Raw genomic sequence first — 24,888 nt, 5'->3', positions numbered from 1 at the left:
CAGAACTAGTTAATGGCAAGATCAGAACTAAAATGCAGGTCTCCCAACTCTTGTTAAGTCCCCTTTTCATAGCACCACACCACCCCGCAGCTCTGAAGGCAACTTTTGCTCAAGCCTCCAGGGTCACTCTGGAGGACCAAGAGGAGGGCCCACCATATCCTTGATGTCAGGAGCCTTTGGAGTAAGAAAGGAGAAGGTGGGTCAAGTCCCCAGAAGATTATACCACCTCCTGATGCACATACATCATCCCGATGATGATCAAACTCCATCTCAATAATACTTTTTTTTCTCCCAGTCATGAAAATGCTCCTCCCTTAGCTTTGACAAAGTTCCTTAGGAGCCCAGATCTCTAATCTCAGAGTCCAAACATACCTCACACTCAGTGATTCCTGACCACCCTGGATAAGAGGGGGGATGACCCAGTTTGTTCCACTCTCTTAGTGGTCAGCAGATCCCAAATACGAGAGGAGAAAGGAGGAAGGAGGCAGTACCTGCTGAATGCAGAACTTTCGCACTGTGTAGTCCACCAGGACGGTCACATCCTCTACTGACACTCGGATATTCCCATAAGTCCAGCAGCCTTGGTCTGGCCAGTACTGGGCACACTTACACTGGAAAGGAACAGACACACATCACCTGATGACCTCAGACCTCCTGCCCCCAGCAGATGTGAAGGACCTGAAGGAAAGGAGCACAAAAGCCCAGACAGAAGTCCCCAGAGAAGGCCTCTTCTCTCACCTCCGTCAGCTGCAGACTTATTTAACTTCTTTTTTCAAGTCCCTCAGCTTCCATCCTGTTTAGCACTATCTCTTAAATTATACATAGCCCCAGCCCTATACTTCTTGCTCTTTCCCACCCCTGTTCCCTCAGTTCAGGGCAAATCAAAAGCTACTTTACCTACAAAATGTGCCCTTCCACTATGCCAGGTCATGGTCTAGGGACAGGCCTGCCTGATTCCCTGGAACCAGCAACCTGCTAAGGGGGTAACCAGGGCAGAGTGATGCCTTCTCTGGTGCCTGGACCTTGAACAGCTTCTGAGAGTCAGAGGTCAGGTTGGAGGAAACAAACCTACAGCCCAGCCCTAGTACCAACCCTCCTAAGCACTGTGCAACTGCTGATTAACACACTCAACACCTCAGAGTGGGGATCAAGGTAATTTAAGGGCCATTCTAGGAAAAGACTGCCATGAATGGGGGTTATTCTCTGGGGCTTGATCTAGAACTCAGAACTGGTTTTAGCTATGGCGCAGTGAAGGGCCTTGCCAGGCATAGACTTGGCAGCCACAGACACAAAAGGAAAAGGATCAGTCAGAAAGTTGAGTGCATGATCAGACCAGGGCCTCTGATTCCCTTGCACCCCACAGGGTCTCAGTTCATACAGTTTCCTCTGTTGACTCAGAGAAGGTGCAGGAAATCAGGGGAACGAGGGATTGGAGAAGCCACGGGGGAAAAAAACTCCTCTGTAGCTTTTCTTGGCAAACGGCCCAACCTTTCCTTCAGGTTGTTTTGAAACCAGGGTGAGTTGTCTGACTATCAGACATAGGCAACATGCCCTAGGCACACCCCTGAAGTTCATCTGAGACTTCCAGGCCATAGGAAAGTCTGATAAGCACAGTGGCCTGGGCTTTGTCTGATCAATGACTGGCACAGGAACCACAAAGGGTAGACAGCCCAGGCTCAAACACAGAGGAGTTCCTCTGCTAGTTATGCTGGTCTATCTAATGTCTCCACTCACCTCCTTTCTCTCCTTCAGGTTGGTCACCATGACAATGGTGGCTGTGTTTTGTTCCCAGATCATCCTCCAGAAATCATTCACTGTTTCTTCTTTTGGTCCTAAAGTAGCCAATAGCAAAGATGAGGAGAACACACACCAAGGGGAAGAAATCTGCTGGGAAATTGGGAACATTCATTCCTGACTTTTGGAAGCCTGTGCCCACGTGTCCCCAGCTAAATATCCAATCCATCAATCCATCCACCCACCTACTAACTGAACATTTCCCATCCACTCTGTATGTGCCAGGTACTTCACTAGGGAGTGAAGTGGGGGGTGGGATGTTGTCGAAATGTAAAGAGAACATAAATAATGTCTCCCAAGGGTATTATAAATGAGGATTAGAAATCATGACTGCTTGCTAAATACCTGTGTTCCTGGCCAGACAGTGAGCTAAGTGCTTTGCATCTCATTTACTCCTTCCTATCATGTTCTAAGGTGGGTGTCGTTAGCCACAGAGAGGACAGGTTGATTTGCTCAGGCTAGAATTTAAAATTTACCCCAGTCCAGCCTTTCTGGGAAAGCCCCTGAAAGATTTCTTCACAAAAATGAGGGCGCAAACAAAGAGAGGGAAATGGGAGCTAACATAGGATAGAGGCTAATGGAATTCCCTGGGTATTGGTGAAGGGAAGGCTCAAGATGGGAGCTCTGAGGCTAGAGGGCAACTGAGAAAAGTTCTAGGAGGATCCCAAGATTAAAAAATTAAATTTAAAAAGAATTAAACCTCATGTATCTGAAGGTACTGAGAGAAAATACATACTTCTAGTGGAGAGTCTAGGTGGAACATCATTGAATACTATGTACTTTAGCTGTAAATAATACTAGCACAGTAATAATAATGTAAATAATAAATATTGTCTTAACCCCAAATTGTGATTTAACTCTATTGGGAGAATGGGGAAAAAGGATTTGTGTATGCATGTCTGTCTGACTGAGTGTGAGGTAATCTGTAAGAGAATTAAATAAATTATCTATCCTAAGAAGTCACCAACAGATAAAAATGGCTGAATTAGAGTGAAAGGAAGAGGAAGGGGGGGGGCATTTTGTTTTTATACGCCTTGCAATACCTTTTTGACTTTCTTAAACTTTATATTCCCTTTGGTTAAAAAAAAAATAGTAACAAGAAGAAAAACAAATAATGGCAGAAGTGAACACACGCCAAAAAGATGCACAGAGGCCTTGCCACTGCCTGGCAAGGTCAGGAAAAATCTCCTGGAGGTGGTGACATCTGAGCCATATGTTAGGCTCAGGTGGATCAGGTGGATCGGAGTTTAGAAAGGGGACATAGGGAGAAGAGGTGCTCCAGGCAGAAGCGCAGGGGATAGCAGCAAGAAAGAGCATGAGATGTCCAGGAATTATAAGGAGTTCAATAAGGTGATTGTGGAGGGTACACGGAGTGGCAGAAGATAGAGGTGGAAAGACAGGTAAGGTATCAGAATCTAAAGGGGTAGAGGTCAGACTAAGGCAGGCTTGTTCTATAGATAATGGAAAATCGTTAAAGGATTTTCAGGAGTTCTAACAAAAGTTTTGCATCAAGAAAGGCCATTTTCGTGGAAGGAACCCAAGAAGCAAGGCTGGGCCTAGAAGGCCAATCAGTAGGCTATGACAACACAGCTAGAAGAGATGACAGGAGTAAGACAGTGTGACAGAGAAGACAGATTTTGGAGAAAGAAATAAGAGGACCACTCATACTCAGAGAAAGGAATGGGTATGAAATTTGGATGATCCCGAATCTGGCTTGGTTGATTAGATGGGTTGCATTCCAGTCATGGTGACAGCCAGAGAATACAGGAGAAAAAGCAGTTTGGGGGCTGAAGGAGAGGTATATTTTAGTGAGTTTCTTTCTTTTTTTTTTTTTTTTTTAGATTTTAAGTAATCTCTACACCCAATGTGGGGCTCAAACCTGCAACTCCAAGATCAAGAGTCACATGTCCCACCAACTGAACTGGCCAGGCGCCCCAAGGCATATTTTAGTTTTTGATGTGGATGGGTATGTGGAGGTATCCAGGTGAAGGGGTAGAAAATTAGTTTGAAAGTGTGGCTCAGAAGCTCAAGAGAGGCAGTAGCCAGTCAAACAGGTAGGTATGAGATGAGATCTCTCAAAGAGAATACAGAAGAGAAGAAAAGAAGGGGTCAAACAGAGAAACCTGGGGATCTGAAGCATTATGCAAGTTCAGATAGAAAAAGTTGGGAGGAAGACTAAGGAAGAGCGGACGGAGAGGCAGACCTGAGAGAAATGGTGCCACGAAAGATAAGAATGGAGCTGCAAGAAAGTAGTCATCCACAGGTTTGGGGAGAAACTATATCTAAGAGGCAGAAAGAAGAAAAACCAGAGAAGGGATATTTAGAAAAGTGAGAAAAATCGAGAACTGAATGTCAGGGAATAACAGGGGAGAATTTCAAGGAGTGTGAAGTATTGGGGAGGGGTTCAAGAGGATGGGAGTCTGAGAAAAGGTGCATCAGAAAATCATAGGTGACCTTACTTCAATAAATATATTGAATATTGTTCAACAATAGCATCAACAAGGCCCCGTGGCAAATAGAGAGAGGAAGAGACTGCACATAACTGTTCGTGCTAAAATAATCACTGAGTAGGGGGCAGTTGAGTTGGACTTCAGAGGGTAGACCTGACCTGATGGGTGGCTACAGAGGGTGAGAGAAAGCAGGGCCTGGTTAGGCAATGGCCAGGCCCTAGTGGGAGACTGCAAGGGCAAGAAGGATCTAAGGTTTTTCCTAACCACCTTATTTTACCTCTCTATCTGTTTTATCTCTACCATGGTACTCATCCAATAGAATTTTCTGCAACGATGAAATGTTTCATATCTGTACTAGTATGTTAGTCTCTAGCCACATGTAGCTATTAAGCCTTAAAATGTGACTAGTATGTTTAAGAAACTGAGTTTTAAATTTTATTTAATTTCAGTTAATTAAAATTTTGATTTTAAATAGCCACACGTGGCTAGTCGCTATTGCATCAGTATAGCTACTTATCAAAACTTGTTAATTTTGGTGTAAACTGTCCTCTACCAACTAAGGTCCTCTACCAACTGTCCTCTACCAACTAAGGGCCCCAAAAAGGCATGAACCATATCCTGTTTTATCCCTTTACATATCCCCATCACCTAGGGCAGTGCCTGACACATAACAGAGAGTCAAAAAACATTTGCTGAATGACTAAAACAATGGACTTTGATGGACCACCAATAACATCCATTATTTTTAGTGCTGCAAACATCGAGGTATTTTTGCTAGGATCCCAAAGGTGGAAGACATGTGTTAAAACTCTGGACTATGGAAACGTGTGCAGAGCACGTACAAGGCAATGGCACTGGGTCCCTGCTCTGAGGGTTCCTAGACCGCTTTTCTGTGAACAACAGATGAGCTCAGGCTCAACAATTGGGGGAGGAGATGAGCCAGCCTGGACCCTGTGAGGTGGCCGATCCTCTCCGGACACCAAATTCAAATTCAAACTCTCAGCTGCCTGGCCTGAACCTAAGGTTCCCATAGGGCCCCCAAACACAGGACCTCATCAGACTGTGGTGTGTGTGTGTGTGTGTGTGTGTGTGTGTGTGTGTGTGTGTGTGTGTGTAGCCTTTTCCAGTCCTTTTTATGCACATACAAAAAAGGACTACTTTTACAGGACCCCTGGATACTAAGTCATCAAGATGAAGGCCCTTAATTATAAATGTGCAAGGCAGACTGCATTTCTTTCAGGTAACAGTAATTACAGAAAAGTTACAGCATTCTGATTAATCTATTTAGCATTTGGAAGAAAAAGTCCAAGCCCACTAATGAGCTCATGGTTAAGCCTGAAAGTAAAAAATTGTCATTTACTTTACCTTGTGCAGCAATGAATTTGTTCTTTTCTTGGTAGCCCTGAGGGTGGGGTAAGAGAGGAGGGAGGGAGAAAAAGAAAGTGAGAACCAAGAATGGATAGGAATGAAATTCTCCAGACTTCCAACCAGTTAACAAAGCCTCCCTTGTGAAAAGGTCCAGGCCACTAACAAGATTTCCATTCTAGAAATTTCCAAAGGATTAGCTTTGGGTATCAGGAATCAAAGATTACAAAGATCACATGGTCTAGGTAGTCTTCTCAAAGGGAATTATTAATGAACACTGATGTAAGAACATCCAAATACCAACTCATAGGCTAGACTTTTTTTTTTTTTTTGGATGAATAAGTGTATTATTGTCTTTATCTGAAAAATCTTCATAGAAAATTGTGGTTTGAAATTATGGAAAGAGGGGCGCCTGGGTGGCGCAGTCGGTTAAGCGTCCGACTTCAGCCGGGTCACAATCTCGCGGTCCGTGAGTTCGAGCCCCGCGTCAGGCTCTGGGCTGATGGCTCAGAGCCTGGAGCCTGTTTCCGATTCTGTGTCTCCCTCTCTCTCTGCCCCTCCCGCGTTCATGCTCTGTCTCTCTCTGTCCCAAAAACAAATAAACGTTGAAAAAAAAATTTAAAAAAAAAAAAAAAGAAATTATGGAAAGAGCCTAAATGTCCATCAACTGATGAATGGATAAAGAAATTGTGGTTTATATACACAATGGAATACTACGTGGCAATGAGAAAAAATGAAATATGGCCTTTTGTAGCAACGTGGATGGAACTGGAGAGTGTGATGCTAAGTGAAATAAGCCATACAGAGAAAGACAGATACCATATGGTTTCACTCTTATGTGGATCCTGAGAAACTTAACAGAAACTCATGGGGGAGGGGAAGGAAAAGAAAAAAAAAAAAAAGAGGTTAGAGTGGGAGAGAGCCAAAGCATAAGAGACTGTTAAAAACTGAGAACAAACTGAGGGTTGATGGGGGGGGTGGGAGGGAGGGGAGGGTGGGTGATGGGTATTGAGGAGGGCACCTTTTGGGATGAGCACTGGGTGTTGTATGGAAACCAATTTGACAATAAATTTCATATATTAAAAAAAAAATTGTGGTTTGGTTTATTAGCTCTCAGCAGCCCACTCCTCAGCTTCTAAGGAAGCTTGCCTTCTTCTGAGCTACCCCATCTTTCTGCTGGGCAACAGACATTTGGGGATGGTTCCACCTCTTCTTTTTAACTTCTTTCTTAGCCCTGCATCCAAACAGCAGGTGAAGGCACCGGGTTGACCTCAATGCTTTCCACATTGTATTCATCTCCAGTCACTTCTACTTGGCCTTTATAGATCTTATCCATGGAGATAAGCCTGGAGAAGCCTGCAGGCCAGCAGCAGGCCAGTACAATATGCTGCAGCATAACTTGTCAGGCCAACCTTCACACCACACTTGGGGAGTTCATGAGCATAAGCTGTATAAACTATCATGTCTCCTTCTATATGGGCATAAACAATCTGACAAATGAGATCTCTGTTGGTTACATGAACTATTATTCTGTATTTAGGTGTGTTGTACTTATTTTTATCCTGAATTACCAAGCGTTTCCGGGCATAGTAATCAGTTTTACCCTCTCGTTTTCTTCTAAATTTCACCTGGTATCTCTTGAAGTAAGCCTTATTCTTGACAACTTTAACAAACCCCATCCTGTGGAACAGAGACCCGCGTCCGCGGTTCACCACAGACCAGCAGCTAGACTGTTTCTGATGCTTTCTCAGCAGCTGACAATCTAGGTCTTAGTGTTAATGTTAATGGACAGGAACCCTCTAAGGCAGAAGCATATGTGGTGGTTCCAGGGCTGAAGCTGGACCCTCATGAGGAACGAAAAGGGGTTCTTCTCTTTTAAGGGGTTATTTCTTTGATAATGCTTTACCCAGGTATAAAAACTTTTGGGGAATAGCCTGTGGGTATGTGGAATAGTTCCCAGTGTTAGACAATGGGGTTCTCCATGACAGGTAGTAGGAGACAAGAAGCAAAGGGGCCTGGGAATGCCATGTAACAGAAAAGGGGCCTCTGAAAAACTAACAGCTGGCAGTAACTTTCTTTTTCAGTCTTTGTTTTAGTTATGTATCTTTTCAACCCCTTGTTTAATGTAGTGTTCACTTGCGAAGTCCTAGGTAAGTGAAAATCATCTGATTTAAGGATTGTAAATCACCCTCTGCTGCTCAAAGACAGACACAGAGTGGGCAGTGAGGAAGGAGGCAGCTTCACAGATGGGACACCATTTCACACCAAGAAAACGGTGTGGAATACAAGTCTGCAAGGCAGTAGCAGAAAAAAGGAGGGGGTCTGAGTCTGAGAAGCCACGTCCTATTCTAGTTCAAACCAGAGCAGGGCTGAGTTCCTTCCTAGCACAGTAGAAAGCTTTAGGCCCAGAACTAGACGTGTTTAGAGTCAGTAATGAGCTTGTTAAAGTTTTTATTGAGAAGGGGAATTCACGTTTCTGCAAATGTTTTTAATCATTAGAAGATGAAAACTGAGAAAGCCTTAACTGGCTGAGAAGCTCTTGGAGTATGTTAAGCCATGTCATATCCCTGCTCCACAAGAAGGGACTGCTAAATTCTCACAGGAGCATGTGGGCCATGAATAGTTAAAAAGCACTGTTGGAGGGCCCAGCCACAAAGTGCTTCCTGTCCCAACCAAGAGTATGCCATATGTCCCCTACGCAAGCATGCTGATATTGTGATATGGCAGCACTGCTTAACCAATAAGGTGTAACTAGAATGAGGCAAAACTACTGCTTTTCCTTGTGTTATGATCAAGGGAAAGATAAAATGTGACTGCCTGGTTTCTGAGACATCTTAGAATTCTGAAATTCAAAACTAGCTTGCTCCAGTAGCTACATTCCTATGAGTTAAAAATAAACACTTCTAAAGACCCTATATACTCTTAGACATCTAAGGTAAGACTCCAGGTTGAAAACCAACTTGCCAACTGTGTCACTGTCGGTTTCATCACCTCCTGTGACCAATGTCAGGTCTGCTTTCAGACCTTTGTGCTTTCCAAACCTTAGGTCTCACTCCCCCCTGCTTGCTGCCACCACTCTATGGTGCTGGGAACCACGTCTCTTCAAGACCCACATTTCATCTCAGCTCTCTGTGAAAAGGGCTTGTTAAAGGGTTGCCAGGGGTGGAAATGGGGGCTAACTGTAAATAAACAATAAAGTTCTTTTTTCTTTTTTTTAAGCAGGCTTCACGCCCAGTGGGCCTGAACTCATGACCTGGAGATCAAGACCTGAGCTGAGGTCTAGAGTCGGATGCTTAACTGAGCGACCCAGGTGTTCCAAACAATAAAGCTCTTATTGAGGCAAAATGTTCTATAAGAGGCAAAAGCTAGGGGGTGAAAGTTTCTTTGAGGTTATGAAAAGATTCTAAAGTTGGATAGTGATGATTACACACATCTGTGAATATACTAAAAACCACTAAATTGTACACTTTAATGGGTGAAAATTATGGTATGTGAATTACATCTCAATAAAATTGTTAAAAATGTTTTTAGGGGCACCTGGGTGGCTCAGTTGGTTCAGCGCCTGACTCTTGATTTCTGCTCAGGTAATGACCTTGCGGTTCATGAGTTCAAGCCCTGCACCGGGCTCCATGCTGGCAGTGCGGAGCCTACTTGGGATTCTCTCTCTCTCTCTCTCTCTCTCTCTCTCCCAAAATAAACAGGCTTTAAAAAATGGGTTTTTTTAATGTTTATTTTTGAGAGAGAGAGAGAGAGAGAGAGAGAGAGAGAGAGAGAGAGAGAAAATATGAGCGGGGGAGGGGCAGAGAGAGAGGGAGACACAGAATCCAAAGCAGGCTCCACACTCTGAGCTCTGAGCACAGAGCCCAACACGGGGCTCGAACTCACAGACTGCGAGATCATGACCTGAGCCAAAGTCGGATGCTCAACCGACTGAGCCACCCAGTCCCCCCACCCCCCAAATATTTTTATAATGCTGATGACAGCAGAACTCTTATCACTGCAATTCTGAATTCTACACTTTAAATATTTACATTTTTGTTGTAGAAACTATTCTTCATAGAGGGAAAAAGTTTGGTTAAGTGTGAATAACTGACAGCCCACAATAAATGTCCTCTATTTGTTTCAGCAAAGGACACTGTTTGCCCCTATACTCCAAGTCCAAAGCATATCTGCTTTTTATTTCCCAGTGATTTCTAACGCTGCTGACAACCTGATGCTTCCTCAATGCTTTCTTTATCCTTTTCCCTCTGAGATACTCTTCTCTCCTGGTCTCCCTCTGTGTCACTCATGAGCCCCTCTTGCTCAGTGTGCCTGGCAGAGGCTGGGGGGGCCCAGGCCCCACTTTTCTTTCACTAATGACTTCCAAGGCCATGGCTTTGGAATATCTCCTCTGAACTCCAGATCAATATGACCAACTGTCTGGTGGATGCACCCATGTGGACCACCCTATACTCCATATACGCCCTACGGAGTATCACCCTATAGTCTCTCACATATAGAATTAATCACCAAGTGCTAGATTCTACCTTTAAAGTTTTTACTTTGTTGCTTCCTCTCCAACCCTTCCATAGGCCCTCATTATCTGTACCCTGCTACTATCCAATTGGTCCCTCCTAAATCCATGTTGCACATGGTAAACCTAAATGATCAATAAACAAATGTGGCCATGTCACTCCTTGTCTTTAACGCCTTTAAACCTCACTGCCTAGAGAATTAATCAAAACCTTCAGCTGTACTGAAAATTTGCAGATACTGCAAGATGGCTCACTCAGCACCCAGTCTCACCTCCTTGTAGCTGGACTTTCTTACTATAGAGGCTCAGAAATGAAAAGCTATATTCCCCAGATTCCCTTGCAGCTCACTTCTGTATAAGATCTAGTTTGTTACTAGCAGATGCTCCCATACCAAATCTGGGGCAGAAGTAAATAAGCAATGTGAGAAGGTGACTGTGCTAGAGGGTCTTTGGCCAAGTATGGCAGCAGAAGCATCCAGTTCTGTAGCACCTGTGCAGAGGTTTTCAAGTCACATGGGATAGCTGGGCTCATCTACAGCTGTTCTGTTCCTTGCTGACAACACCTTAGCTTGATTCACTGGCTCTCCCACAGATTTTGTGAGCTACCCAGTCAGTATCTTATAATAAATCCTTTCTTGACTATGAGGGTAGATAAAAAGTGGACTCTGTTGTCTGCAACTAAGAACCCCAGTGGACACATCTAATATTCAGTGCCTTCTAAGACGCAGTCCCTACCAATTCCACCATGACTTCCTATCTTTTTTTTCCTTTTTTTAAATTTCCCATCTTATACCTTATAATCTAAGATTGCAGTTTCCAGTCTCTGACTTTGCTCATGCTTCTCCTCTTGCTTTGAAGTTTCTGCCCATCTTTCTTCTCTTGATCTCAGAGTTACCCTTCAATATTTAGCTCTACTGGATCACCAAGTTGTCTGAATGGTTCTCTACTAAGTCCCACAGAACTTGGCAATACTAGCTTCATACACATTGCTCACTAAAGGAAATGGTCTGTGTGTCGTAACAGGGACCAAATGTTATCTCTGTAACCTTTAAGCCTACCCACACGGTGCTCTGCACAAAGCAGGTGCTCAAAAAAACCTGTGGACCTAAATCTTCTTTAATCCCTGACTCTTACTCATAGTTAACCTTAAGCTTTTTCCTGCCTTTCTACTTTCACTGAGATCATAAGGGTCCGAAATTTAACTCTCTTCATCTAAACTTTCATCTCACCTGTTAATAACTCTTCAGTAACCATCAAAGCATTATAGGATGCCCCAACGTGAGCTCCAACTAAGCATAGTCAAAGGAATGGTCTTGTTTCCTCCTAGACCCTTACTAACCACCACCATGAATAAACCCATCTTACTGCTTACCATCTTTAACATCCAACTTTTTTTTTTTTTTTTTTGAGCAGCAGGCAAAAGTTTATTAGAGTATAAGACCAGAAAGGAAGAAAAGTAGAAAGCTCTCAGAAAGGGGACATTCGAAAGTGAATGTCCTTAACATCCAACTAATTTTTGACTGTCTTCACCCTCAAGGCAGGGAGGAGGCAAATTGATTACGGTGATATACAATGCTGGTTACCAACTAAAAAAGCCACTCTTCCCTTTCTTCCTTGCCATCAGAACCATGATTTTGTTTGGATATTTACTTTCCACTGGCTTGTAAGGTGACCACTCCCAGCTTCAGAAGGGTAAATCACGGTAATTCTCAATGCCCTATCTAGTGACTAGAGACAGGTATAAGCATGTGATCCAACCCTGGCCTGCCTGCTGACCCTGAAGAGCATGGTGCTGCAGAAGCTTCTGGAAAAGGTCACATTCCCTAAAAAGGGTAAAGCATGTGCAGAAATGTTCCCCATCTATGCTGTTTGTTGTATTTATAAGGAATGCTTGGAACTGCTGCAGCCATCTTGTGACCACAAAGATAACGTGGACAGGAAGAAGGTAAGCAAGTAGAAAGATGGGAGCATCTGGGTGCTTCTTAAGAAAGTCACGGACTCAGCCAACGCTAGAACTGGCCTACAACTGTCTTCAGATTATATGAGATAAATACATGTTCCCATCTAGACCACTTTTAGTTGAGTATTCTTTTATCTACACATGGATACATTCTATAGCAATATATTGCTATATTCTTCTGTGTAACAGTCAAGCTGTTCCTCCCATCCCCTTCATCACAATCCTTGAAAGAAGCCTGGGAATCCCAGCTGATCACTAGCCTTTCTTTATTTTCCTTATCTAGCGGCATCCATCATGTCTCTTCTAGGCTGCCTTTCCTTCCAACTATAAACACATGACCATCGTGTTAAAAACATACAAGAATGTCAGCAAATCTACTCCAGTGAGCATGTCTGGACTGCTCCATTTCTGAAGTTCACCCAATAGCCTATTTGTTGGGTAGTCTCTTGTTCCTCCATCTTTCTCCTTGTCTTATCCTAAGATTGTTCTTCCACCTTCTCAAGACCTAGAGTTCCTTGACCCTACCACCTTTCCCTAGTGCAGTTCATTCCAAATGTTACTCCGTTTCTCTACTGAACCTCTAGCACATGGCTGACCACTTGAAGCAGCCCCTTTGAATACCACAACTTCTCTGCATATTACCAATCCTAGGGTACAGCTAGAGAAAAATCACACAACTGAGGCCGTACACATCAATGGTTTCCATCTTGGCCCCTCAGTGCAGCTAGACATGCCCTTTTTTTTTTTCTTTTCAGTATTCTTTCTTACTGATCTCAGAAGCTACTCTAAAACTTTCATTACTCTAATGTCACAGTCCAATCCCCTTTTTTCCACCAGATAACCAGCACTTGACTTCTTAGAAAACAGATGTGGGGCACCAGGTGGCTCTCTCCGTTAAGCATCTGACTCCTGATTTTGGCTGAGGTCATGATCTCATGGTTCATGACTTTGAGCCCCACATTGGGCTCTGTGCTGACAATGCAGAGCCTGCTTGGGACTCTCTCTCTCCCTCAACCCTGCTCGCATGCTCTCTCTCTCTCAAAATAAATAAATAAACTTAAATACCCACATCTACAAACCATCACTATCTATTTAATATTCTCCTTCACCATCAATCTCAGGGGAACAAATGCCGTTTCTCATGTTCAATGCTAATCTCTCCATCAGTATTCTTTAAAAAAATTTTTTTATATTTATTTTTAAGCGAGAGAGACAGAGACAGAACGTGGGCAGGGGAGGGGCAAAGAGAGAGGGAGACACAGAATCAGAAGCAGACTCCAGGTTCTGAGCTGTCAGCACAGAGCCTGATGCAGGGCTCGAACTCATGAGCCGTGAGATCATGACCTGAGCCGAAGTCAGCTTAACCAAGTGAGCCACCCGGACGCCCCCCATTTTAGCCATTTTTAAGTGTACGGTTCTGTGGTATTAGGTTTATTTTCACTGCTGGGCAACTATTACCACCATCCACCTCCAGAACTTTTTCATCTTCCTCAACTGAAACTCTCTACTCATTAAACAATTCCCCATTCCCCTCTCACCTCAGCCCGTGGCAACCACCACTCTACATTCTGTCTCTATGAATTTGACTACTACTGCAGGTACCTTGTGTAAGTGGAATCAGAAAATATTTGTCCTTTTGTGGCCAGCTTCTTTCACTCAGTATAATGTCTTCAGAATTGTAATGTGTCAGAATTTCCTCCTTTTTTTGAGACTGAATAATACTCCACTGTATGTATATACATTGTACTTATCTATTCATCCACTGATGGACACTTGGGTTGCTTCCACCTTTTGGGTACTGTGATTAATGCTGCTGTGAACTGTGGTGTGCAAATTCTATCACTGTTCTCTTCACACATCCTGCTTCAGTAGTCAGGTTTGCTCTTGCTAGCTTGCGGTCACTTTCCCTCTCTCTTTCTCAAACCTTCTTTACTGGTTCCTCACAGCCCACAAAATGTACTCAAGTCTCTTAAACCATTTCTGGAAACATTCTCTAAATCACCACTAAAAAATCCCCTCCCAGTTTCAGCTCTTCCCTCACAGCTAACCAGACTTACCTGGTGTCAGATATTCTTGCCCTGTTCTCCCATACTTTTACTAAAGATAACAAGATCTGCTTTTGTTCTTAGTCATCTGAATAAGTTCAATAAAGGATTCACCGACTCTTATAAAAAAGTACACATTTAGCTTCAGATTTTTGCATGGGAAATCTCTGGGAATGATGACAGGGTAAACATAAGAATACACATGAAACTACCTGGTCTTTAAAAAGAATTTTTCGTGGGAATGCAAGCTGGTAGAGCCACTCTGGAAAACAGTATGGAGGTTCCTCAAAAAACTAAAAATAGAACTACCCTACGAGCCAGCAATTGCACTACTAGGTATTTATCCAAGGGATACAGGAGTGCTGTTTCAAAGGGACACATGCACCCCCATGTTTATAGCAGCACTATCGACATAGCCAAAGTATGGAACGAGCCCAAATGTCCATGGATGGATGAATGGATAAAGAAGATGTGATATGTATATATACAATGAGTATTACTCGGCAATCAAAAAGAATGAAATCTTGCCATTTGCAACTACGTGCATGGAACTGGAGGGTATTATGCTAAGTGAAATTAGTCAGTCAGAGAAAGGCAAAAATCATATGACTTCACTCATATGAGGGCTTTAAGGGAAGGGAAACAAAAATAATATAAAAACAGGGAGGGGGACAAAACAGAAGAGACTCATAAATCTGGAGAACAAACAGGGTTACTGGAGGGGTTGTGGGAGGGGGGATGGGCTACATGGGTAAGGGGCACTAAGGAATCTACTCCTGAAATCATTGTTGCACTATATGCTAACTAATTCGAATGTAAATTAAAATAAATAAATAAATAAATAAATAAAACAAGTTAAATAAAAAAAAAAAAAAAGAATTTTTCAGTTTCTTAAAAAAATTAGACTCCTTAGGGACAACTTGCCATCACAAATACTCCTTCTAATGTGCAGCTGGGAAGGAGCCAGTAATGGTAGCCAACAGTCATTCAAGGTAATAATGAGAAAAGCTCAAGTTCCTTACATTGATGAATGAAGCATTGATGTAATCAGAATCTGGAACTCCTTCAACTGGTGTCAGATGGACTCTAGAATGATCATCTAGAAAAAAAAATTAACATTTCAGTTAACGATACAACCAGGCCGGTTGAGACATCTGTGCCTATGTGCACAGAGACACACATGTATTAAGATGTCAATGCAGCACTGTTTATAACAGCAAAAATTTGGACACATCTCAGCTATTATTCAGGGACTAGTTAAATAAATTAAGATATATTCACAACATGCAACAGTAAGCAGTTGATAAAAAGGAAAGTGAATGCTTCTGTTTCTTGATAGATGAACTGCCAATATACACCATTAAAAGAAAAAAGTCAGAACAATGTAACCAGGATACCAATTATATTTAAAAAAAATTGTGTAATATGCATATGTTCATATATTAATAAGAAAACTTCAGTATCTATAAAGGCCTAGTATAGTGATCTCTATTATAGTATGTACCCAAAAATACACCAGAAATTTTTTTAAAGGATATTTTTTGAAAAGGCAATTATAAAAACAAAGCACAGTTCAACATTTTGCTCTCCCATCCCAGTTTGGAGACCACTGGCCTAGACAAATGTCTGTTAGGTTATAAATCAACTGACTAGCAATGACTAACTCTGGGAAGGGGTTAATGAAGAGAACTCTGTATTAGGATTTCATTGTGATAAGCACTACAAAAACTTGTAACAACCACATACTTCCTATCCGGTCCTGGTGAAATTGCTCCTCTTGACCCAGAAACTTGAGGCCTATGGGCAAGCTCCTCATTGAACTTGATGAGCACCTGGGGTCACTCTGGGGTCCACAAAGGCTCTCCCAGCCCAAAGGTTTGACCCTACTCTTATTACCAGCTCTCCTATGATCAACCACGAGATTCTTTCCATCCTCAAAAAATCTGGCTAGAGATGCAGTTTCAGATTATACGCCAGGAAACTCTACGAACACTCACAAGGCAAGATGTTGACATATCGATTTTTTTCCTTGTTTTCCTCCTTGGAGGCAGCTTCACAGGTGGCTTGGATAGGACAAGCAGGGAGAGCCTGAAAGGTTAAGAGAAATTACAGGAAGTTACTAACAGGGATAAATACCAAACATGCCAAATGCTGCACTATCCCCCAACCTGACAGCAAGTTGTACCCTTACTTGGGGGAAAAAGATGGGCCCAGGGAATACTTGCAGCCTAACACAGAGAGTGCACCTCTCCTCTAAATATAGCCTGCAAGCTCCTTAGAGTTTAACACCAAGAATCCCCAGGGGGCAGAATACCCTTTCTGTTACTAAAAGTGCAGCATGCTCTTTATATGATTACTGAGTGGTTAGGGATCTGTTACAATGCTGGGTCAAAATGGACCACCCCTGTAAACAGGAATGGGGACAGAACTGAAGGGATGGGCCATTTATCCCCAGGTTAACCAACATGCAAAGATGAGAAGCATCTCAGAGTGAACCACACAGGAGGGGTCTGGATGGTCAGCTGAGTTAAGCCCTCTCTAGGGACCTGAAGGGTATGACAGCCCTGTCTCCCGTACCATGTGGCAAGAAAGCAAGGACAAGCAGATGGGTGGGAGGGCATTCACATGGACACAGCAGTTAGGAAGCAGAGGATTTGGGTTAAGTGACACTGAATCTGCACCATTTTAGCACTGGGAAGTGTGTGGGTAGAAATGAATGGTTTGACATGAGACAGTCTGGATTGTATGAACTTGAGAAAATCTGTTAAACTTTCTAGGACATTTCCTCATCTGTACAACTGGGCTAATGATATCTGCCACATGAGGAGTAAATACCATAATCTCATGTCTGGCACAGAATAAGCATTCAATAAATTAGTTTTACAGGAGTGGGAAGCTAAGTTTTATTAATTGAATTGCTTTCTTCTTACATGCTCCATATATTCAAAATTCAGAAAGCAAAAAAAGAAAGTCTCAAATTCCAACCTAGATAACCTTTCTGACAAATGATTTGGAAATATGTTTTATGAGCCTTAAAAGTATCCATACTCTTGACCTAGCAACTCTACTTCTGAGAATCTAGCCTGAGGAAATAAAAATCTTTGCTCAAATTATTTACTTTATCATTGTTTGGAACGACCCAAAACTGAAAACAACCTCAGTTTTCAACAGTAGGGGAACAGTTAAGTAAATCATGGTTCATGTACTACTTTTCATTTATTTTTTTTGACAGATATACGTTATGTACCTATTAGGTGCTGGGATAAATACAGAGCCAACAATGGTGAATCAGTCATATACACAGTCCTTCTTCTCAAGGACAGTACAAACTTGTGAAAGACATTAAACAAATAAAACAAATAAATATAAATTACATACCATGATAAGTACAATGAAAGAACAGAATGTTACTACAGAAAGTATCAGAAAGCCTAAGAAATACCCAAATTTAGATTAAGGGTAGGTCTCGATGAGGAAGGAGAAGTGTGGAAAGTAGTATTCTAGGCACAGAGACCAACATCTGTGATGACCCAGAGGCAGGAGAAGGCCTGGCTGTGTGAGGCGAATGAAAGGCTAGTGAGGGTATTCGGTAGACAACGTGGAATGTGGTTGGTGAGGACGGCAAGAGGAAGCGGAGGGGAGAAGCTTGGCAAGGATAGTATGTACAATTCCATGTAGGTCCTTGAACAGAGGGTTTGAATTTTATTTTCAGTGTATGAGAAAACCATGTAAGGCTTCTCAACTGTACTCCAACTTACATGTTAAAGAATCACTCTGGCTGCTATGTGGAAAAGGGACCAGTGGGAAGGCAAGAATGGGAGCATGAAGGATGATGGTACAAGGAAAGATGCATCTGACACATATTCTGGAGTTAGAATTAGAGATGGGAAGGTGGGTTGGGAAGAGAGAGACAGGAATAAAGGATGACTCTCAGGTTTCTAGCTTTGAATATCAAAGAAGTGTACCATTAAATAAAAGAAATGCCAGCCTAAACGCAACAAATTTTTCCAGACAGATGCAAAAGCTTTAAGAAGAGAACAAATACACTTCCCAGGAACAAGCAAGATCACGGTAGGAGAAACTAAAATGGGAGACCCTAACAGAAGTCAGGGACTCATAGTCCACCTGCCTTCACTCGCTCATGAGAATTTCCTTTCAGAGTTAAAGTCCTGCAGGTTCTGCATGTCATTTTACGGAGAGAGGCATTTCCTTAGACCCTGCGCTGCCAATACCTAAAGGGGAAAAGGGAGTTTCCTGGGCTGGACTCTTGCACATGGAACAGAGACCTGACTGAAGACTGGAATTTCCCAGTTCACCCCCGGTTTGCCTTCTCTTCTTCCAGACAGGTTAGATGTCCATAGGTTTCCACCCTGCTACAGGGCAGGATGAGATACAAGTCCTCATGACAAGCCAGAGACATTATTTTTCCGTACACCCCTTGTCTAAAATGATGTAGAGCACAAGTAGTGACAGCAAGACTCTTGAAAATAGGCCTCAGGGGTCGGTTAGGACAATGACCACACCTTATAGTCCAATCAGCATTCCCAGCTTCCCATAGTGACGATGCAGGAAAACTAGGTCTCCAGCAAGGCTGAGACCCCTAAAAGGAAAGTTAGGGAGAAACAGGCACCATTGTTTGGCAAGAGAAAAGAAAGGGCCTGACCCAGACAACTTGGTGCTACATGCAATGGGTCACACTGAAGAATCCAGGGCAGGGGTGAAAACAAGGTGGGGGGCGGGGAACTCTATACTTTCAGTTTCTACTCTGAAAAACCTAGTTCACGGAGTGAGGCACAAGCATCTGAACCAGAAGGCTACCAGATGTTAAAATCTCTAGAAACACTAGGTGGCATCAAAGACCATGTCATCCCTTGCTTAAGCTCTTTCTGGAAGCCAGGCTATGAATGAAATCATTTTTTTAAAATGTCAAGTTTTGTTAAAAAAAATTGTTTTCAACTTTTATATTTATAAAAAAGGATATCCATTGCACAATTTAAGTCTATTTATTTATTTTCGAGAGAGAGAAAGAGAGCAAGCAGGGGAGGAGCAGAGAGAGAATCCCAAGAAGGCTCCTCACTATCAGCCCAGAGCCTGATGTTGGGCTTGAACTCACAAACCCTGAGATCATGACCTGAGTCGACACCAAGAGTCAGATGCTTAACCGACTGAGCCACCCAGGCGCCCCTCCATCACACAATTGAACTTAGAAGTTCTCTTTGGGCCCTTCCTCTTCATATCCTCTTCCTTTTCCTCCCACAAGTAAACGCAGAATTTTGTGTTTACCATCACCTTACTTTATTTGTATCCCACACATTCTGTATCTTTGAACATTTTATATTTTTTTGTTCAGTCTTTTTTTTTTTTTAATAAAAATGGAATCATAATCAAGGGGTGACCTTTTCTCTTGCCCAACATTATATTCTGAAGATTCACTCAGGTTGCTCCAGGTAGCCAAAGTTCATTCACTTCAACTACTTTGTAGCACTCCATTTTGAGACCACACCATTTATTTATCCATTCTACTACTGATGAATATTTGGGTTGTTTACAGTTAACAATCCTGCTTTGAGCTCTAATTTGTATGTGTTTCCTCGTGCACATGTGCAAGAGTTTCAGGTATGAGCATCTTTAATCTTACCAGATAAGGCCAAACTGTTTTTCGAGATAGCTGTACCAATTTACACTCCCAAAAGCAATGTGAAGTGTTTTAGTTTTTCTGTATCTTCACCAACATTTGCTGTCAGACTTTAAATATAGCAAATGCAGGTTTAATTTACATTTCCTTGATTATTAATGAGGTTCACCATCTTTCCATAGTTTCCTGGTCAACGGGATTCCCTCCAAGTGTTTCCCCTACTTTTCGACTGGATCGCTTATTTATTTTCTTATTTATTTGCGGGAGTTCTTTATATATTCTAGATACGCATCCTTTGTCAGTACAAGGGTTACAAACATATTTTACAAAGTTGTGGCCTGCGCTTTCGTTTTCTTTGTCATATCTATTTATGGACAGAAGTTTTGCATTTTAATGTAGTCAAGTTTATCAATGTTTCCCTTTATCAACATTTTAAATCTTAAATCCTTTTTCACTGTGGGTTCATAAGTATACTTCCCTCCATTACTATCTCTATGTTTCATTGTTTTTGTCTTTTAAATTACAGTGTCTACACCAACTGGGACCAATTTTTTGTTTGGTATGAAACAAGAATTCAACTTCATTTATTCCAAAGGGTTACTCAATTGTCCCAGCACTACTCATTGTAAAGACCACCCTTTAAACTGCCATGGTATTTCTGGCAGAAATAAGTTTCCACTCATACATGAATCTGCTTTGGGGCTCTCTATTTTGTTCCAGTGGTCAATCCGTCTATCCCAGTGCCAATACAAAACTATCTTCATTAATTTTGTAATAACTCTTTATATCTGGTAAGGCAGGTCTCCTCACCTTGTTCTTCTTCTTCAGGAATGTCTTGGCTATTCTTGAATCTTTTCTCCTCCATATAAATTTTAGAATCAGCTTGTCAAGTTCCACAAAAAACCTGTTGGGATTTTTATGGGAATTGCATTGAATCTATATATCAGTCTGGGGAGAATTGACATCTTTACAATATTGAGCCTTCTAATTCACTGATCTTAACTCTTCACTGTTTAGGCTTTTTCTTTAATGCCTTCAAATATTTTTATAATTTTCTCCAAAGATTCTGTAAAATTTTGTTAAATTTATGCCTTTTGGATGCTACTGTAAATGACATATTTTAAAAATTATTTGATTTTCTGATTGTGGCTTATGTGTAGAAATTCATTAATTTTTTATGCTGTTTTTGTATCTATCATCCTTGCTAAAATAACTTATTAATTCTAATAATTTAGCTGATGGATATTTGGATTTCTCCAAGGACAATTATTCTCTTCTGCAAAAACGCGTATTTTGTTTCTTCTTCTCTAATCCTTAATGCCTTTCATTTTTTTTCTTGCCTCACTGTGCTGCCTAAGATCTCCAGAAGGTTGCTGGGTCTCATTCTCTTCTAAATCTGAATCCCCTTGCAAACACTCTCACCCAAGCAAGAGTCATCAGTGCCTAAGGACTCTGACACGACAGGGTATCTACTTCCTTTTAAGGCAGTTCATCTCATTGCAACGATTCTGGTTAGGAGGACCCAACACCCAGACACACATTTCTTTTGTATTTACCTTGCACTGACTAGTGGAAAACTCAGAGGTCAGCTGGAGCCTTCTCTGTCCCTTGGACACCCCAAACCCCCAATTCCCTAGACTCTGAATTCCAAAGCCCCTGACACATTTCCTGTCGATGCCTATAGGTTTCTGACTCTGATTCATTTATTTAGAGACAACTCGGTCAATGTACAGGCTACTCTGCCTTCCTCTTACTCAGATGCCACACAGTTCTGTTGCCAGATCACACACACATGCTTCTCTACTTGGAAGTCCAAGAGTTAAGCTGTCTCTATAAGGATGTAGAGTCCTGAGTTGGAGCAGGGAGGGTGTCACATCCTGCTTGCAATGTGACATGGCAGATCCAGACCATCTCACTGTCTCCACTCTTCTCTCTCTTCTCTGTCACTTTTCCTCTCAGAAGCTAACTAAATTTTGTCTTTTTCTTTTAAGCCTTGAACATGCTTTAGGGACCTCAATAAGTGGCTTTTCAGAGTGTTTCTTTTAGATAAATTCAATGCTTCTAAGACAAATGCTGGTCAATTTAAAACGTCCAGCTTATACCTCTAGGACGAAGGCCATCGCCTAGAACTTTCAGCCATTGTTGGGTTTCATAGAAATGCTACACACTCTCCTTTTAGCCTCAAATATCTGAAAACAGCTGTCATGTCCTATGCTTATTATCCCTTCAGCTGTTCACCTCCATGGTCCAATTTTTCTCCACAACAATTTCCCATTTGGTGATATTCCTTTCCAAAGAGACTGGATCACAAGACTCCTGGGCACAGCTCAAGCTGGGATATCAACTTTTATTTCACATGTTATATATCCATTAAAGTACAGTGGATATTATGCTAAAGCTAAGCTCCATTAGTTTCATTTACCATATTAAAAAACTCTACTTTTTAAAATGTTATGGAAAGAATATGCTTATAAAAAAAGTCAAATAATTCAGTAAAAAGTGAAAGTTCCCGATCATGTCTCTCCTATATTCTATCCTCCTTGTAGTTAACCACTGCTCATAGCTCACAGTATTTTTCCAGACTTTAAAAAGTATTGTTGGGGGCAAATGGCTGGCTCAGTGAGTAGAACATGTAACTCTTGATCTTGGGGTCATGAGTGTAGAGATCTTGGGTGTAGAGATTATTTAAAAAAATAAAATCTTTAGGGGATGCCTTGGTGGCTCAGTCGGTAAGGGATCTGACTCTTGATCTCAGCTCAAGTCTTGATCTCAGGATCATGAGTTCAAGCCCACATTGGGCTCCATGCTGGGTGTGAAGCCTACTTAAAAAAAAAGATAAAACGTTTAAAAAGTAAGTATTTTTTAAAAATGGGATTATACCATGTATAGTCCTCTGCAATGTGTTTTCTCCCATAACAATGACTTAGAAATCTAGGTCAAGACATTTATTTTTTATTATTTTTAATTTTATTTATTTTTTTAAAAAGTTTATTTCTTTTGGGTCGGGGTGGGGGGAGTATGCATGCACTTATGTGAGCAGGGGAGGAGCTGAGAGAGGAGAGAGAGAGAATCCCAAGCAGGCTCAATGCTGTCCGCGTGAAACCCAATGCAGGGCTTGAGCTCATGACCCTGAGATCGTGACCTGAGCTGAGGAGAAGAGTCGGACACTCAACTGACTGAGTCACCCACGTGCCCCTCTTTTTTTAATCTTTATTTTAAGTAAGCTCCACAGCCAATATGGGGCCTCAACTCATGACACTGAGATCAAGAGTCGCATGCCCTACTAAGTGAGCCAGCCAGACACTCCTAGAATTTCATAATAGATGCAAGAAATAATTTAGCCATTCTGCTATTTGACAGATATTTGCCTTTCATTTTATTTTCTTTGCTATTATAAATAATGCTGTAATGAACAACCTTGTACAAATACATATTTGGTTTTCTGTTAGAGTCCCAGAAGTTAGGTCAGATAGTATAAACATTTAAAATTTGATTGATATTGCCAAATCATCCTCCACTGCTATCCCAATTTAAACTCGCTCTACCCGTGCATAAGAGTATCTGTATCCCAATACCTTTGCCCATACTTCATCAATCTTCTTAAATTTTCAAATCTAACAGGCCCAAAATAATGGTTAGTTTTAATCTGGATTTCCTTGACTACTATATGTAGTTGAGCTTTTCATATGTTTATAGACCATTTGGTTTCTTCCTATGAACTATTAACTTTTCTACTGCACTGTTTACTTTTTTCTCACAGGTTTATAGAAGCTCTTTATGTATTATGAAAAATTCTCTACCTGCGGCAAACCGTTTCTAACAGTTGGCCATTTTACGACATCATTTTTCATAGGAACGTTTAATATTTTAATATATTTATTATCTTTCAATCTATTCCACTGTGGATTCTGAATCTTGTGTTTTGCTTAAAAAAGCCTTTCTCGGGGCGCCTGGGTGGCGCAGTCGGTTAAGCGTCCGACTTCAGCCAGGTCACGATCTCGCGGTCCGTGAGTTCAAGCCCCGTGTCAGGCTCTGGGCTGATGGCTCAGAGCCTGGAGCCTGTTTCCGATTCTGTGTCTCCCTCTCTCTCTGCCCCTCCCCCGTTCATGCTCTGTCTCTCTCTGTCCCAAAAATAAATAAACGTGGAAAAAAAAATTAAAATAAATAAATAAAAAGGCCTTTCTTACCCCATGATCATATTATTCTGACAGTAGACACAAGCTGGTATGTTTGCCCTATGTGTTACTCCTTCTCTTTCCAGCCAGGGCTGACTGATGTGGGCACAGTCACACCTGAGCTGCACTGTGCCAGACCAGATTCTCAGGACTGTGATACCAAGAAAGGAGCAGAGGCTTCCCTAGAGAGCCCCAGAGCCACCAGGACAGGGCTTGTTCTGCCCCAGGGCTAGTAGTCCACATCAGCTTTTGATTCTGCCAGCTTCCCTAGCTTGATGCTTCCCAATTAATGCTTTGGGTTTTTGTTGTTGTTGCTTAATTTGGTTGAGTTGACTTCTGTTTTTAAACAAAAAAACCTTAACTGACTTAGCAGTTTAGTATTAGACAGGGCTGTGGTGGAGAGACCGAGGGGGGAAATGAGGGCGATGTACTCCTGATCACTGGGTTCAGATGAAGGGAAAGGAAATGTCAACCAAGTTACAGGATGAGAAAGAGCAAGTCACCCATAGTTCCCGACTTCAGTTACTGCTTGCAATCGCCTGGGATATTTTCTCACTGGTGGTAAAGATGTGGATGAATCCCAATTAAAAGGAAATGAGAAACATTAAAACCAAGGTGTGGGGTAACTTCCGACACTATTAGATAATAAGAAAAAGCCCAGCTCCAACATCAAATGTTTACGTCCAAAGACAGCACAAAACTTAGGGCCTTTCTATGACTGTGCCATGCATTTTGGTGAACCAAATGTTAAGATTTCAGTATTTTGCTGATTGCTGAATGTTAATGCTAATGGAATTTACATCTTTCCTGGGTGGCTCATGTGAAAGACAGGGCCTTAAGTGAGACAGTGAAAATGACGCCGAAACAGTGGAGTTGGGAGAAAGCCAACTTCTAAAAATCTTTATTATGCTCTCCACTGCACCCTACTTTTATGAGGAAGAAAACTGCCCT

At 41.9% G+C, this 24,888-nt stretch overlaps 1 protein-coding gene and 1 pseudogene across 6 annotated transcripts in view; both read right to left on the bottom strand.

Annotated features, from left to right (window-relative positions):
• PTPRA (protein tyrosine phosphatase receptor type A) overlaps positions 1-24,888 on the bottom strand; it is a 161,442-nt gene that overhangs the window by 20,452 nt on the left and 116,102 nt on the right. For 5 of the 6 annotated variants that reach the window (XM_023251393.2, XM_023251391.2, XM_023251390.2 and 2 more), the window contains 5 exons: positions 16,125-16,215; positions 15,150-15,226; positions 5,610-5,646; positions 1,735-1,832; positions 492-611 (listed from right to left, as the gene is read on the bottom strand). In XM_023251393.2, coding sequence (XP_023107161.1) covers positions 492-611; positions 1,735-1,832; positions 5,610-5,646; positions 15,150-15,226; positions 16,125-16,215 — 423 coding nt within the window. Of the gene's footprint in view, positions 1-491; positions 612-1,734; positions 1,833-5,609; positions 5,647-15,149; positions 15,227-16,124; positions 16,216-20,572; positions 20,667-24,888 lie in introns of all 6 variants that reach the window. The other variant, XM_019826747.2, reaches the window with a different exon arrangement.
• On the bottom strand, positions 6,615-9,145 carry LOC109498061 (annotated as a pseudogene).

The sequence above is a fragment of the Felis catus genome, chromosome A3, assembly GCF_018350175.1.
Source record: "Felis catus isolate Fca126 chromosome A3, F.catus_Fca126_mat1.0, whole genome shotgun sequence".
Classification (NCBI taxonomy): Eukaryota; Metazoa; Chordata; class Mammalia; order Carnivora; family Felidae; genus Felis; species Felis catus.
This window is presented reverse-complemented; position numbering and strand designations above follow the sequence as displayed.